This window comes from Carcharodon carcharias (genome assembly GCF_017639515.1).
Source record: "Carcharodon carcharias isolate sCarCar2 chromosome 36 unlocalized genomic scaffold, sCarCar2.pri SUPER_36_unloc_1, whole genome shotgun sequence".
In the NCBI taxonomy this organism is placed as follows: Eukaryota; Metazoa; Chordata; class Chondrichthyes; order Lamniformes; family Lamnidae; genus Carcharodon; species Carcharodon carcharias.
The window spans coordinates 1,877,660-1,894,340 of NW_024470726.1; the positions used below are offsets into that span (position 1 = coordinate 1,877,660).

The 16,681-nt window shown below is 54.1% G+C and overlaps 1 protein-coding gene across 4 annotated transcripts in view; it reads right to left on the bottom strand.

Moving 5' to 3' along the window:
* The window catches only part of LOC121274384 (transcription factor 12-like), a 167,035-nt gene that overhangs the window by 22,825 nt on the left and 127,529 nt on the right, over nt 1-16,681 (bottom strand). For all 4 annotated transcript variants that reach the window (XM_041181669.1, XM_041181667.1, XM_041181671.1 and 1 more), the window contains exons 6-8: nt 15,430-15,508; nt 8,965-9,038; nt 2,756-2,965 (exon numbers count right to left, since the gene is read on the bottom strand). In XM_041181669.1, coding sequence (XP_041037603.1) covers nt 2,756-2,965; nt 8,965-9,038; nt 15,430-15,508 — 363 coding nt within the window. The remainder of the gene's footprint in view (nt 1-2,755; nt 2,966-8,964; nt 9,039-15,429; nt 15,509-16,681) is intronic.

Here is a 16,681-nt window from a genome sequence, read left to right on the forward strand (position 1 = left end):
CTGGAGGAGGTTACAAGGATAGGGAGGATTGAGAGGTTGGAGGAGGTTATAGTTATAGGGAGGGAGCAAGGCCATGGGGGATTTGAAGACGGGAATGATATTTTTAAAATCCAGGATGGGGCCAACTGTCCAGTCATCATCTGAGGCACTAACCCCAGTATCCTCAAGATGGTCACAAATATAAACAAGGATGGATCAGAGATGTTGATGTTAATCTTTGGGGGTAAATGATTTGTTGACAACTTGCCCTGTTCCAGGGTTTTATGTGCAGAGCCCCTGTACCTCGGAGAGGGGGCACTCTGCATGAATTAGGTTTAGTATCTCAGGAAAGGGGAACAATAGAATTTATAGAACAAGAAACCAGCTATTCGACCACAGTGGTCTCTGCTGCTGTTTATTCTCCACAACATCCCCAGCATATGTGACCGTGGAACTTTCTTGGAGGAGTCCCGGCCTGTTCAGTCCTTCCCCAATCTGGCGGGGCCCCTTGTGAACCTTCTGAGGTGAAAGCTCGGGGTTGTCGCTACTTCGGCTGGGCCTGAGTTATCGCCTCGCTTGACACTCAGGGTGAAAGGTCAAGGCCACGGAGACAAATCACTCAGTTCCCGGGCCTCCTCACCAGCCAGCTTGCATTGTGAAGCGACTCCCAGGGGAAAGAGAATGCTCACAAAACCTGTCGGTAAAATAGTCCCGTATCTGCTCCCAAGCAGATGGCAACTGATTGGGGCGGGGGCGGGGGGGGGCATATCTGGTTTCTTATTTACTTTCTCTTGCTGGGTTTACTCCAACGCGGAGGGTTTATCAGCACTGGCAGATGGGCTGATAGTGAATGATGGCACACCTGGCTGGTTCCCCCTCTATCCCCCCACCACCCCCCCCTCCACCCGCCACTCCTTGAGGGTATTTGAGTCCATGGCAGCTCCCCCAGCCTTGTTCCCTGCCAACTCCCCCCACCTCCTCAACAGGTACACACCAGGTGAACAAACAGGAGCAGGTGTTGCTCCCAGTAAAAGCTGGCACAATAAAAAGCTGGGATTGCTTAACCTCCTGCGGGGCTGCAATGGAATTCCTGATGGCGAGAGACACTTCTACCCGTTCCCCCGCCCACCCCCCCACCCCACCCCCCACCCCATGTCAGGTTAAACTGCTCTCGTACCCACCTGGCTCAGAGAGCCAACGTTGCTGACTTGCGAGTAGCACATCCGAATATACGAGTTAGGAACAGAGAGTTGGACATTCGGCCCCTCCACCACTCAATAAGATCGTGGCCAAACTGGTTGAGGCCTCAGCTCCACGGTCCCACCTACCCCTGTTAACTTTTGACTCCCTTGTTAGCCAAGAGACGAACAGCACTAAGCTGCAGGCTTTGTCTTCTTTGTTCATTCACGTGGGCTTCGCCGGGCTGGGCCCAGCATTTATTGCCCATCCCTAATTGCCCCCTTGAGAAGGTGGTGGGTGAGCCGCCTTCTTGAACCGCTGCGGTCCCCTGTGGTGTAGGTACACCCACAGCGCTGTTAGCGAGGCAGTTCCAGGATTTTGACCCAGCGGCAGTGAAGGAACGGCCGATATATTTCCAAGTCAGGGTGGTGATTGGCTGGGAGGGGAACTTCCAGGTGGCGGTGTCCCCCCTCTATCTGCTGCCTTTGCCCTACTAGATGGTAGCTGTCTTGGGTTTGGAAGGTGCTGCCTAAGGAGCCTTGGCGAGTTGCTGCAGTGCATCTTGTAGATGTTACACACACTGCTGCTACTGTGCGTCGGTGGTGGAGGGAGTGAATGTTTGCGGAAGGGGTGCCGATCAAGCGGGGCTGCTTTGTCCTGGATGGTGTCGAGCCTCTCCAGTGGTCTCCAGCCAGTAACAGAGAACAGCACTTCACCCCCTTCCCCAAGATTAGGGGTACTGGCATAGATCAGTTGGGTTCTGCTTCTGTTATTTCTAGACAACTTTCCTACCGAGAGTGGTTTGGAGAGGGATTAGCACTGGACCATAATAGGACAGAGGTGAGGAGTAATTTTTTTCTCAGAGGGTCGTGAGTCTGTGGAATTCTCTCCCCCAGAGAGCAGTGGTGGATGGGTCATTGGATATATTCAAGGCCGAGTTAGACACACTTTTGATCGACAAGGGAGTCGAGGGTTATGGGGGTGGGGGACAGGAAAGTGGAGTTAAGGCCACAATCAGATCAGCCATGATCTTATCGAATAGCAGAGCAGGCTTCAGGGGCCAAATGACCTACTCCTGCTCCTAAGTCATCCGATCTTATTCACAGACACTTACAGCACAGGGGGGAGGCCATTTAGCCCATTCTGCCTGCGCCGACTCTTTGAAAGAGCACATATGCTTTCTCCCAAATCCCATGTTTCTTCCTGCAATGATGTAAATCCCTTCTGCTTTCTCCCAAATCCCATGTTTCTTCCTGCAATGATGATAAACCCCTCCTCCTCACTCATCAGTCCGACTCCCTTTTAAAATGATCTTTATCAAGTCAGCTCCCATCGCCTTTTCAGGTCATGCGTTCCAGATCTGATGAGTCTCAGAAGGTGAAAACAATTCTCCTCCAGCCTGGTCCAGATGCGTTACCAATGATTTTAAGTCCTGGACCCCTAATTACTGACTCACTTGCAAGAGGAAAAAGAGTCTTTTCTCCATCGACTCTCCCCTTGACAGCCTCTGTTGGGTCACCTGCGTTCCCAAGGAGACCAGTCTTGACTGCCCCAACCTCTCCGCTTAGCCGAAGCGTCCGTCATTCCTGGTACTCACCATGGATGCGGTCCGAGCAGACGGCCCCAGGCTGGGTACGGTGTAGCCTGACCCCAAGGTGGCGACCAGCCCGCCGTGCGAGGATGGTCCGAGCAGGCCGTGCAGGTCTCCGTGCGCGCTGGGCAAACCGGACGAGGGCCCCACCGCGTGATTGCGCAGGATGTGGATGGCGTCGTCCAACCTGTCCAGGCGATCCTCCATTCGGCTTTGCTGCAAGGAGCAGAGAGAGAGAGAGAGAGAGGGAAGACAGCTCAGTGCGAACCTTGCACAAGTACGGGAATCATCGCAACGGCTTAGGCGAGGCAACTCCTCCACCCCCCGCTCTGTGGGTGAAGCGGGGTGGGAACAACAAGAGATCGTTGACGACCGCTGAAAAGAGAGACATTCCGTCAAAGCTTTTTGTCTTGCGCTCATCAGGACAAATGCAAGAATGCCAAATCCAGAAGAGAGTCAAATCCTGAAGAGAGCAAGACCGCAGTACAAGTTGTTGTTCCCTCTGAAATTTGGTATTCTTGCATCTGTCCTGATGAGTACAAGAGGGGAGACTTTTGACAGAATGTCTCTTTCTTCAGCCATACTCAAGTTCTGTACTACCAAACAGTCACAGACCGGCAAAATACACATTAACACTCAGCTGTCAGAAAGAACCAATTCACCCAATGGCCGTAAGTGCCTACAATAACGTCCCAGCCGGTGTAAAGATGCACGCTTGCAGACGTTGCCAGGCTGGGAAAGTTTTGAGTTTTGGATTTGAACATTAATGGGCTGAATGGCCTTCTCTTGCCCCAGAGCCCGCTTTGACTTTTGAGGGGGAGCGGTACTTTTGCAGATATCGAGCATGAATGCTGCACCTACCACGCGTTAATGCTGAAAGGGGCTGACCGCTAAGTCCTACACAGACATACGCTTAGTTCCAAATGTACTCAAAAAGGTACTGCGAAACTGCCATTAATACTTTGGAGAAGACTTTTTTCTATTCGTTTGTGGGATGCGAACATCGCTGGCTAGGCCAGCATTTATTGCCCATCCCTAATTGCCCCCTTGAGGAGGCGGTGGTGAGCTGCCTTCATGAGCCGCTGTGTAGGTACACCCACCGTGCTGTTAGGAAAGGAGCTCGAGGATTTTGACCCAGCGACAATGAAGGAACGGCCGATATATTTCCAAGTCAGGATGGTGAGTGGCTCGGAGGGGCACTTCCAGGTGGTGGGTGTTCCCCGTGTGTCTGCTGTCCTTGTCCTTCTAGATGGTAGAGGTCGTGGGTTTGGAAGGTGCTGTCTCAGGATCCTTGGTGAGTTGCTGCAGTGCATCTTGTAGATGGTACACACACTGCTGCTACTGTGCGTCGGTGGTGGAGGGAGTGAATGTTTGTGGATGGGGTGCCGATCAAACGGGGCTGCTTTGTCCTGGATGGTGTTAAGCTTCTTGAGTGTTGTGGGAGCTGCACTCATCCAGGCAAGTGGGGAGTATTCCATCACACTCCTGACTTGTGCCTTGTAGATGGTGGACAGGCTTTGGGGAGTCAGGAGGTGAGTTACTCGCTGAGAGTTTGAGGGCTTTGACCCAGCGACAGTAAAGGGACGGCCGATGTAGTTCCAGGATGGGATGGTGCATGAGGGGACCAGACAGGTGGGGGTCTTGCCCAGCACCTGCTGATCTTCTGTCGTTCCAGGTGGGTGGGTGGAGGTGGAGGGTTTGGAAGGTCCCTGAGATGAGCTGATACCCAAAGAGACCATGCCATCAGCTTCAGAACCACATGGTACTGGGGATGGGGGGTGGGGGGGTGGGTGGGGGGTCCATCAGCACATAGGGGGAACTGCAAAGGCACAAAAGGGCTGGGAGTGGAAAAACATTCATTTTCCCGACCTGACTGGTGTGTCCTGGAAAAAGGGCACCATTTTGAAACCTGGCCCAGGATTTTACAGCCCCAGCCGCCGCCCCCCCCCTCCCTGCCTACCCCCTCCTCCCTCCACAAATGCGGCGAGCCATTTAAATCTCCATTCTGTTTTGGCTGGGGTGGGGGGGGGGGGGGGGGGTTGCATAATATCCTGCTGGGTGGGAGGGGCTGGAAAATCATGGCCCAGCTCCACCTCATGCGCTGAATGGAATACCGCACCTTGCCCACCCCTCAGTCACCAACATGACTGAATTAAGCTTTAAACGAAAAGCAAAATCCTCAGGGCAGCCTCACCGCAGCTCTTACTATGGTGCTTGGTAGGCAGCTTTAGTTGCATGGCATGCCAACTTGTGGAATGCAATGATACCACCAGTGCAGCCGTGTTATGATGAGCTGCAGGTACAACCAATATTCCAGCGCTTTTGCACTGGGAGCTTGTGTTCCGAATCGAAGGAATGTTCCCTCATCCCGTGCGGAGAAATCATACAAAAGTGAGCGCTGCTAAGTTTTCACTGCTAAGTCATTGCAATGTTTGTACTTGGATGATCACAGGAAGGCAGGCATCGTCTTCTCCTCCTCTCAGTGCTAGTTCTCTCAGACAGTGTAGAGGGAGCTTTACTCTGTGTCTAAGCCTGTGTTGTACCTGTCCTGGGAGTGTTTGATGGGGACAGTGTAGAGGGAGCTTTACTCTGTATCTAACCCCATGCTGTACCTGTCCTGGGAGTGTTTGATGGGGACAGTGTAGAGGGAGCTTTACTCTGTATATAACCCTGTGCTCTACCTGTCCTGGGAGTGTTTGATGGGGACAGTGTAGAGGGAGCTTTACTCTGTATCTAACCCCATGCTGTACCTGTCCTGGGAGTGTTTGATGGGGACAGTGTAGAGGGAACTTTACTCTGTGTCTAAGCCTGTGTTGTACCTGTCCTGGGAGTGTTCGATGGGGATAGTGTAGAGGGAGCTTTACTCTGTGTCTAAGCCTGTGCTGTACCTGTCCTGGGAGTGTTTGATGGGGACAGTGTAGAGGGAGTTTACTCTGTATCTAACCCCGTGCTGTACCCGCCCTGTGAGTGTTTGATGGGGACAGTGTAGAGGGAGCTTTACTCTGTATCTAACCCTGTGCTGTACCTGTCCTGGGAGTGTTTGATGGGGACAGTGTAGAGGGGGCTTTACTCTGTATCTAACTCCGTGCTGTACCTGTCCTGGGAGTGTTTGATGGGGACAGTGTAGAGGGAGCTTTACTCTGTATCTAACCCCGTGCTGTACCTGTCCTGGGAGTGTTTGATGGGGACAGTGTAGAGGGAGCTTTACTCTGTATCTAACCCCGTGCTGTACCTGTCCTGGGAGTGTTTGATGGGGACAGTGTAGAGGGAGTTTTACTCTGTATCTAACCCCATGCTGTACCTGTCCTGGGAGTGTTTGATGGGGACAGTGTAGAGGGAGCTTTACTCTGTATCTAACCCCGTGCTGTACCTGTCCTGGGAGTGATTGACGGGGACAGTGTAGAGGGCGCTTTACTCTGTATCTAAGCCCGTGCTGTACCTGTCCTGGGAGTGTTTGATGGGGACAGTGTAGAGGGAGCTTTACTCTGTATCTAACCCCGTGCTGTACCTGTCCTGACAGTGTTTGATGGGGACAGTGTAGAGGAAGCTTTACTCTGTATCTAACCCCGTGCTGTACCTGTCCTGGGAGTGTTTGATGGGGACAGTGTAGAGGGAGCTTTACTCTGTATCTAACCCCGTGCTGTACCTGTCCTGGGAGTGTTTGATGGGGACAGTGTAGAGGGAGCTTTACTCTGTATCTAACCCCGTGCTGTACCTGTCCTGGGAGTGTTTGATGGGGACAGTGTAGAGGGAGCTTTACTCTGTATCTAACCCCATGCTGTACCTGTCCTGGCCCTGTCCTGGGAGTGTTTGATGGGGACGGTGTAGAGGGAGTTTTACTCTGTATCTAACCCCATGCTGTACCTGTCCTGGGAGTGTTTGATGGGGACAGTGTAGAGGGAGCTTTACTCTGTATCTAACCCCGTACTGTACCTGTCCTGGGTGTGTTTGATGGGGACGGTGTAGAGGGAGATTTACTCTGTATCTAACCCCGTGCTGTACCTGTCCTGGGAGTGTTAGATGGGGACGGTGTAGAGGGAGATTTACTCTGTATCGAAGCCCGTGCTGTACCTGTCCTGGGAGTGTTTGATGGGGACAGTGTAGAGGGAGATTTACTCTGTACCAGTGTCTGATGCTGATCCTGAGTGCCAGATAATGTCTCATTCCCTCCATCCTTGCTTTCCCTTTTTCTCGATCAGCTCAAAATCCTTACAAAACAATTAAAGCCAACTGGAGGTGTAGATAAGAAGTTGTGGAGTTAAAAAAAAAGCCTTGGCAAGGCCCAAACTGATAAAGTTTACAGCTCTTTGTCAAACGGAGGGGAGGGGAGACTTGGCAGCGATAACGACTAAAGTTAGATGCGGCGAGAGATAAAAATCAGAATAAAAAAAATGTTAATAGAAAGCGTTACTACCTCACACACATCCATTAACACAGAGATTGCGTCATGTAAGTGCTCCTTAAGCTGCCGCTCTGCTGGGTTTTTCTATAAGATTTAAAAAGTCGGGGAAAGTCTGTTAGAAAAATAGAAGCCATGCAAAGCAAATATAGCAAGCATAGAACGACCAAATGTGAGAAATAGGTTATAAAGTCTCAAAAAAGTTTCACAGGTGGACCAGGGTGATTGATTGGAAGGTCCTCGGGGGTGGGGGTGTGGGAGAGGGGAAGTTGGTGGGAGGGCGGTGAATCGGACATTAAGCGGTGGCTGGATGACGGGTTCAAGGTTCGGGGTTTTGGGGGGGGTGGGGTTCTCGGCGTTGCCGATCGCGGCGTAGGGACCGGGTGGTGGGGGGGGGAGCCCGGTCCAATCTCCAATCCGGTTGGTACCCCAGGCGGTGAACTCTTGCCAGGGCAGCTGGACACGATGGATCGAGCATTCCACTGCCAACAAACACCGCCCCCCCCTACCCTTCATGTCTGAGCCTGGTTGGCGAGGGGCGGCCATGCTGTTTGCCCGTGGGGGTGGGGTGGGGGGGGCATTTGCGGGCCACTGAGTGAAACGCTGCCCTTCTTCGGGCGGAAGCGGCCGGACTGTGGGCTAGGAGTGGGAACGCTGGTCGGCGTGGATCGCTTGCCTAACCCAGAGGGGCACCGACACCGACGGCGATGGCCCTACTGCTGCTGTTGTGGTTGGGGGGGGGGGGGGGGGTGCACGGGGCACGGCTGGCTTATTCTGGTGCGCCAGGCTCGTAGGCTGCCGGGCGGGATTTTCCGGAACCGGAACCGGCGGGACGGCGAAAATCCGGAGAGCCGTGAAAAAGCCGGCCGCTCTCCGAATTCGCCCGCGACGATGCTCCCGAGAATCCCGGCCTACCTCCCCAAGCCACCGGTCCCGCCGACGGTCTCAACCATCTATTCCCTGTCCCTCCGTCTCTCACCCCTCTCCTGCTGACCGCTTCCTTGGCCAGGACTGACGCACTTTCTTGGGTCGGAAGCGTGAAGGGCCTCCCTGTCCAATTCTCCGACGTCAAATCGGCCTATTCTCCAAATGGAGACCGGGGTGGGTGGGTGGGGGTGGTGGTGGGGGGTTTTTTTTACTCTCTCACCACCTCCCTTCGAAAAGGGCACATTCTTTCCGGGGCTTTCCACGGGGCGCAAGGAACCACTTGCTGAAACGGGCAAGAGACTAGGAAGGAAGGAAGGAAGAGAGATCCTGCGCCAAGTCACTCCCAAGACACCCCCACCGCTTGGTCGGGGTGCCGTCCCCGCTCATCACGCGGGCAGAGCCTGCGGCCTACCCCTCCCCACCCCCCCCCCCCGCCCCCCCCAACCCCGGCGGACGGTCCCAGGAGAGTTCCCTGGCCCGCACCGGAGTGAGGGCCCCTTGGACGGCCGACTTCAACGGGCGGGGGTTTCACATCCCCTCGAAGCTCCTGACCCTAGGGCAGGGTTTCTCTCGGCCAGCCCAGGCCCAAAGGCGGGGTGGTGGGGGGGGTGGGGGGGGCGTCTGGCGCCACGCAAGTGCACAGCGCCGCTCGGCGAGCGCTGACGACCTGGTACTCTGGCCTAAGGAATAGGAGCGGGAGTAGGCCGTTCAGCCCCTCGAGCCTGCCCCGCCACTCAACTAGATCACGGCCCACCCGCCTGTGACCTTGGCCCCCGCATTCATGCCTGCCCTCCCGCCCGACTTGTGACTGGGTTCCAACGGCAGAGACCACCCCACCCCCACTCCCCCCAACACCCACCCAAACCCCCAACGTTTCAGTAAAGCTTACCAGTGAGTGCAGGGTACTCTCATAGTTGGGAGAAGCAGAGTTCTGCCCTCCAGGCCTGGGCCACTGAGCGGAGCCTGCGGGGAGACATAAAAATTAAATATATATTTCATTGGATTTCTGGCAAACTGCATCACCTCGTTGCAACTACGTGTGGGCTAAGGTGCCGTCTGATTTGCAATTTTGCTTCGAGTTAATAACAGGTTGCTCCTTGGGACTGCAACCTTCCCCCCCACCCCCCGACCCCCACCCTTTGCCCCACCCCAGCCACATTCTATCCCCATCTCTTTCTAAGGTGTAGCCCCACACAAGCAGAAGCCGCCAGTTCCCTCTTCAAAGTGGCCATTCGTAACGTGCGATTCCAAACAGCGAGTGTTGGATAGGGCGTTCCACCAAGAGAGAATCGCACGCGGATAGGGATAAGGACTTGCACTTCCCTAGCGCCCGTTCACCGCCTCAGGCCGTCAGGACCGCTTCTCAGCCAATTCAGCACTTTTTGAATTGTGGTGACCGTTGCCGAATAGCAAACGCCAATTTGTGCACAGCAAGCTCCCACAAACAGCCGCGTGTCAATGACACGGATCATCTGCTTTTCGTGACACTGGGTGAGGGATAAATATTAGCCACAGGGCACTTGGGAATAACTCTCCCTTTCTTCATTGAAACAGTGGGCATGAAATCTTTTATGGCCACTGTCGGAGGGTCAGTACTGAGGGAGTGCCGCACTGTCGGAGGGTCAGTACTGAGGGCGTGCTGCACTGTCGGAGGGTCAGTACTGAAGGAGTGCTGCACTGTCGGAGGGTCAGTACTGAGGGAGCGCCGCACTGTCAGACTTTCAGTACTGAGGGAGCGCCGCACTGTCGGAGGGTCAGTACTGAGGGAGTGCTGCACTGTCGGAGGGTCAGTACTGAGGGAGCGCCGCACTGTCGGAGGGTCAGTACTCAGGGAGAAACGCAACGTCGGAGGGCCAGTACTGAGGGAGAAACGAAACGCCGGAGAGTCGGTACTGAGGGGGCGCCACACTGTCGGAGGGTCAGTGCTGAGGGAGGGCTGCACTGTCAGAGGGTCATTACTGAGGGAGGGCTGCACTGTCGGAGGGTCAGTACTGAGGGAGGGCTGCACTGTCAGAGGGTCAGTACTGAGGGAGTGCCGCACTGTCAGAGGGTCAGTGCTGAGGGAGTGCCGCACTGTCGGAGGGTCAGTGCTGAGGGAGTGTTGCACAGTTGGAGAGTCAGTACTGAGGGAGTGTTGCACAGTTGGAGAGTCAGTGCTGAGGGAATGCTGCACTGTCAGAGGGTCAGTATAGAGGGAGTGCAGTGCTGTCCAAGGGTCGGTGCTGAGGGAGCGCCGCACTGTCGGAGGGTCGGTGCTGAGGGAGCGCCGCACTGTCGGAGGGTCAGTACTGAGGGAGTGCCGCACTGTCGGAGGGTCAGTACTGAGGGAGTGCCGCACTGTCGGAGGGACAGTATTGAGGGAGTGCCGCACTGTCAGAGACGTTGTCCTCCCAGATGAACCATTGAAAACTGCCGTTAAGAAACGAGCCTGAAAATGTTTAGAGCACAGGACTTGGACAGTTTCAGGAGGTTACTCTCGGACACGCTACCAGAATGTGAGTGAAATCACCATTCTGGTATCCTTACATTTTGTTTTCAAAAAACAAAAAAGGAATATTTTCACAGTGATTCACTGTAAGTCAGACGGAGTTGTCCCAACTAACGATAGACTTTTTCGTGTTCCCTCCCCCACCCGTGTTTGTTTTTTAAAAAAAAAAATTAAAAGTCCCATCACAGCAAGTCTCTTCCAGCTCGGTTAATGGGAGCAGTCGTGTCAGCCCCCAGGGCAACAAAGAGAGAAACGAGGCCCCTCGCTGGCATTCAACAAAGCTAGGCTTGAGTGAGCGGAGCAGCTGCTCTCTCTATAGTCCCTCCCTCGGGACTGCAGCAGGGGCACAAGTGATTACAGACAATTCCCGTCGAGCAAATAACCTGTTTGTCAGAAAACTTCATTCAATCAGTGTCTAGAATACCCGCTTAATAGCGGGATTAATGGGAAATCCCAGCAGAGTGAGGGCAGCACGGGGGGAATTCCTGCTCCAGGAAAACTTGGCGCACCTGCCCTGGAATATCTGCGCCTTGACAGGCGCGGGTTCACTCTCTCGCGCCTTCCAATTTGCTGCTTTTCTTCCAGCACCACCCACCTCGGGGTGAGAGGGAAACTCTTGTGTGTCTTTTCGTGTCCGGAAAGCAAAACAATTTATTCAGCGTCTTTAACATTTTAATGTATTCCCCCCCACCCCCTCCACCCCCTCGAGGGTGCTTCGCAGGAACGTCATCAGGGCAGAATTTTTGACCCCGAGCCGCGTGAGGAGATATCAGGGACAGGGTGACCAAAAGCTTGGTCATAGAGGTCGGTTTTCAAGGAGCCTCTTAAAGAAGGAAAGAGAGAGAGAGAGAGAGAGAGGGGTGGAGAGGTTTAGGGAGGGAATGCCCCCACCGCCCCCCACCCCCAAGGCAGCTGAAGGCACGGCCGCCAATGGTGGAGCGATGGGAATCGGGGGATGCGCAAGAGGCCGGAATTGGAGGAGCGCAGAGATCTCGGTGGGTGGGAGGGGCTGGAGGAGGTTACAGAGATTGGGAGGGGTGTAGCGGCTGGGGAGGTTACAGAGATAGGGAGGGTTGTAGGGGCTGGGGAGGTTACAGAGATAGGGGGCAGTGTAGGGGCTGGAGGAGGTTACAGAGATAGGGAGGGGTGTAGGGGCTGGAGGAGGTTACAGAGATAGGGAGGGGTGTAGGGGCTGGAGAAGGTTACAGAGATAGGGAGGGGTGTCGGGGCTGGAAGAGGTTACCGAGATAGGGGGGTGTGTAGGGGCTGGAGGAGGTTACAGAGATAGGGAGGGGTGTAGGGGCTGGAGGAGGTTACAGAGATAGGGAGGGGTGTAGGGGCTGGAGGAGGTTACAGAGATAGGGAGGGTGTAGGGGTTGGAGGAAGGTTACAGAGCTAGGGAGGGGTATTGGGGCTGGAGGAGGTTACAGAGATAGGGAGGGGTGTAGGGGCTGGAGGAGGTTACAGAGATAGGGAGGGGGTGTAGGGGCTGGAGGAGGTTACAGAGATAGGGAGGGGTGTAGGGGCTGGAGGAGGTTACAGAGATAGGGAGGGTTGTAGGGACTGAAGGATGTTAGAGAGATAGGGAGGGGTGTAGGGGCTGGAGGACATTACAGAGAAAGGGAGGGGTGTAGGGGGCATGTAGAGGGGATTTAACATGAGAATTTTAAAATAGGAGTGTTGCCAGACTAGAAGACAACGTAGATCAGCAAGCATGAGAGAAGAGTATAGAAGCAACAGGGGTTCCTGTCTCATTGAACGCAGTCGATGCAAACCTAGTATTCAGAGACTTAAACTCTCTCGCCTCTGCTCATCAGCCTGGAGCAAGGCTCAAACCCACAACATTCTGGCCTGCAAGTAGGAAAAGTAGCATTGAGCCAAGGCTCTCCTCCTTCTGAGCGACATGGGTGACTCCTAGTGCCTTCAGAGCCACTTGAGATGCACAGTAAATACTCCCTTAATGGTATCGCACACAAACCCCCAAGAAACAAGGATACCGTGAGATGTTAACCAGGGAATTATAGCGAGCAGGATCACTCTCCCGGGTGCCACAACCTTCCCCATTGCTCAACTAGATAACCTGGTCATTACCTTGTTGCTGTTTGTGGGAGCCTGCTGTGCACACAAGTTGGCTGCCACCTTTAGCCACATCACCTTAGCGATCCAGCAAAGTGCTCCACTGCTGGTGAAGCCCTTTAGAACTGTGTAAGGTGCTTTATAAATGAAGTCTTCCTACTTTATCCAGTGCCACTCTTGGTGGGAGGGGTGGGTGGGTCGGGATGAGGGACGAGACGAGAGAATATCCTTCAGGCGTGCGCCTTTTTGAAAGTTGAATTCTATTTTGATAACTTTGTTTCGTGATAGCAGAAGTGAAACTTTCTGTCTCCTCTACGCTACAGTAACTTCGCTCTCGCTGGTCTGCATGGGTTGCGATCCACCACGTAGAGTCTCCCTGAAATGCAAATTGACTCGACCAGACCATACCAGTCGGAAGCCGCAGAACCACTGAGGAACCCCCCCACCTACCCCCCCCCACTCCACTCCCCCCAAACTCCCCCCACCCCCCATCCCACGTACCCCCGTCCCCCACTTCATCTCCCACCCATCCAACCACCCTGCGTCTCTGGTACACTCAGTTAAGAGTTGGGCTTTGAGGTCAAAAAAACTGACAGGCTCATGCCCTCTACACACCGACAAAATTCCCAATAAATTGGCTCCTCCACTGGTTGTGAGACATCAGTGAAGAAGCTCAAATCCCGATCCACACGGCGTTGGGAACATAGGGGAGGTGATGGAGTAGCGCTGACGTCAACTCGACTAGTAATCCAAAGGCCCTAGCTCATGCTCTGGTGACATGGGTTCAAATCCCACCGTGGCAGATAGAATTGAATTTCGATTATTCATTGAATGGAAAGCTAGTCTCAGTAATTGGAACCATTCAACAAACATCAATTGTTGTTTATAAAAAAAAACCCCATCTGGTTCGCTAATATCCCCTTTAGGGAAGGAAATCTTCCTTACCTGGTCTGGTCGACATGTGACTCCACACACACACACACACACACACACACACACAGCCATGTGGTTGACTCTTAACTGCCCCTCTGAAATGGACGGGCAAGACCACTCAGTTCAAGGGGCAATTAGGGAGGGGCAACAAATGCTGGACTTGCCAGCGACACCCACGTCCCATCAAAGAATCATTGACCATGTACTAAAGTGGACCAGAAAGAACTTTCATTTCTATAGCACCTGTCACACCTCAGACTGGCTGCAAAGCGCCACGGGACAATGAAGTGTTGTCACTGGGAAACGCAACAGCCCACTGGAGCACGGCAAGCTCCCTCAGCCAGTGATCTATCTCAGAGACCTTGGTCGGGACATGAATACTGGCCCCAGGACACTGGGGAGAACTCTCCCTTTCACCCCCACCCCGCTGCCCCCAGCTCTTCTTCGAAACAGCGGCCGTGGGATCTTTAACATTCACTTGAGAGGAGTGAAAGCTGCAGGAACTTGGAGTTGAGGTCACAATCGAGTCAGCCACGATCTTGTTCAGTGGTGCAGCAGGCCCTTGTTTTTTTGTCACTAAGGATCAGGTACGTGGGATGCCTACTCCATACAGGCCTCACCACTGCACGCGTGAGTGACCACCTTAAGCATTGCTATAGAACGGGAACAATTTTCCCTGGCTGGGAATGAAAACTCGGCGAGCAAGTCTTGTGGCGCAGTGGGTGGCGTCCCTGCCTCTGAGATGGAAGCTCTAGGTTCAAGTCCCACTCCAGCACCTGGTGGCCAAGGAAGGCGTCTTCACAACGAGGCCAAACTAAGGTCGCATATCAACCTGCAAATCCTCCCAACACACGCCACTGGCGGGCAGCGAGAGTGGGAGAGATTCCTGGTCAGCCGTGTGATGGAAAGAAAGTTGGAGCCTCCACCATCAAAGGTACCCATTGCCGCAGCTACTCAAGACTCCTTGGGAGCAGGGGGCGGGGAGGCAGGTTTGGCTCGTCCGCTGGGGTGGATCAGATTGGTGCCAACGGCATGGCGGGGGGGGGGGGGGGGGGGGGGGGGGGGGTGGATCCCCTTCCCAGCTGGGGTGCGTTCAGGACCCGCCCCCTTTGCCCTACACATTGGCGGAAGCCGCAGCTCTGTGGGCGGGACCTGTCCTCGGGCAGAGAACCAAAGGTGGAGAAGGAACCTGGTGAAGTCAAAGGGATACGAGTTATCTCCCACGCACAGTCAGAGTGGCTAATTCCTAGTGGCAGCACGCAACCGGCCACCCAAACTGGGCTTTTGGCCGCCTCAACGAGTTGGGACCATCGTCCCCGAATCGTGGGTGGGTAGAGGGAGAATTAGACCATAAGATATAGGAGCAGAAATTCGGCCATTTGGCCCATCGAGTCTGCTCCGCCATTCAATCCTGGCTGTTAAGTTTCTCAACCCCATTCTCCCGCCTTCTCCCTGTAACCTTTGATCCCCTGGATTGACCCTGATTTTTTTTTTTTGCCCCTGATGACCATCTAATCCCCCTTCCTGGAATGTGAGCGCAGGATCGGTTGGGCTGTGATTCTCCGCAACTACCAACCCCCCCCCCCCCCCCCCACCACGTCCCCCACAGTGAAACAGCGCCCAGGGTAGGCCCACCCTTGCAGCTAGTCTACGGGCGGGGAGAAGGAGGGGGGTGTGCGGGTGGGGGTGTAGAGATGCTGGAGAAACTGTACTCCAGTCAACGCCTCCAGGGAAAGCAAGGGGGATGAGGGTGTTGGGGGAAACAAGGTGCACAGCCGTGTCTTGCTTATTTCCCTGGGTGGGGAGGGGAACAGTCCACAAGCCAAGAGACTGCAGCCTTTAGAATTCCTCCCTTACCTGTCAGAGATGGTGGGGATCCCACGGGCGTGGGCGGATTCGATGTGTAGCTGTTGTTGGTGTGGTCAGGCGAGTAAATCTGCTTAAAGAGATAAGAACATCAATCAGTGAGTGTGGGATCCAGGTGCAATATTAGTCACTGAGAGAGAGAGAGAGAGGTTTACATTTATCTACTGCGTTATCAGCCATTCCTCCGAAGTCCTTCGCAAAGCAATGAATTGCTTCTAAAGCACAGCGGCTGCTCCACCGGCAAATATGGAAACTTAAGAATCCTTACAGCACAGAAGGAGGCCATTCAGCCCATCGTCTTCTGTGCTGGCTCTCCTAAGAAGCAATTCACGAACTGGCACTCACTCCGCCCTCCACACCACATCCCGGCACATTCCTCCCTTTCAGGTATTTAGAAAACGCCACAAAAAATTAAGGCACAGGAGGAGGCCACTCTGCCCATTGTGTCTGCACCAGCCGTAAAACGTTCCTATTCCCGTTTTCCAGCACTTGGTCCATAGCCCTGGAGGCGATGAGACTTCAGGTGCCTATCTCGTCACCTTTAAAATGAGCTGAGGGTTTCTGCCTCTACTACCCTTGCAGGCAGAGCCCTACAACCCTCTGGGTGAAATTCCTCTTCGTCCTCTCCCCTCTAACGCTTCTAACCAATCGCTTTAAATCAATGACCCCCCCACCCCCCCAGGCACTGACCTTTCTGCCATTTCGAGCAAAGCAAGATCCCACAGATAGCAGTGAGGTGAACGGCCAATTAATCTGCGTTTGTGGGTTTGCGTCAAGGAAAGGACATTGACCGCAGCTCCCTGCACTTTCTCTCAAGTCAATCGGCTCGCTGGAACATGCCAACAGCACCTCAGTTCTACATCCACCGAACAGCACCTCTGACAGTGCAGCACTCGCTCGGTTTACTGAGCTGAAGTTTCAGCCGAGATTTAGGAGCTCAAATCGTGCAGTGAGACTTGAACAAAAATAACAGCAGCCTACAATTATATAGCACACTTGATGTAGTCAAACATCCCGAGGCACTGCACAGGAATGTTATTGAAGAAAATCTGACTCCGAGCCACATGAGGAGATGTTAGGGATAGGTGACCAAAAGCTTGGTCAAAGAGGTCAGTTTTAAGGAGCGTCTTAAAGGAGGAGAGAGAGAGAGACAGAGAGAGAGGGGGAGAGGTTTAGGAAGGGAATTCCAGAGCTTAAGGCCCCAGGTAGCTGAAGGCACGGCCGCCAATGGAGGAGTGATGGA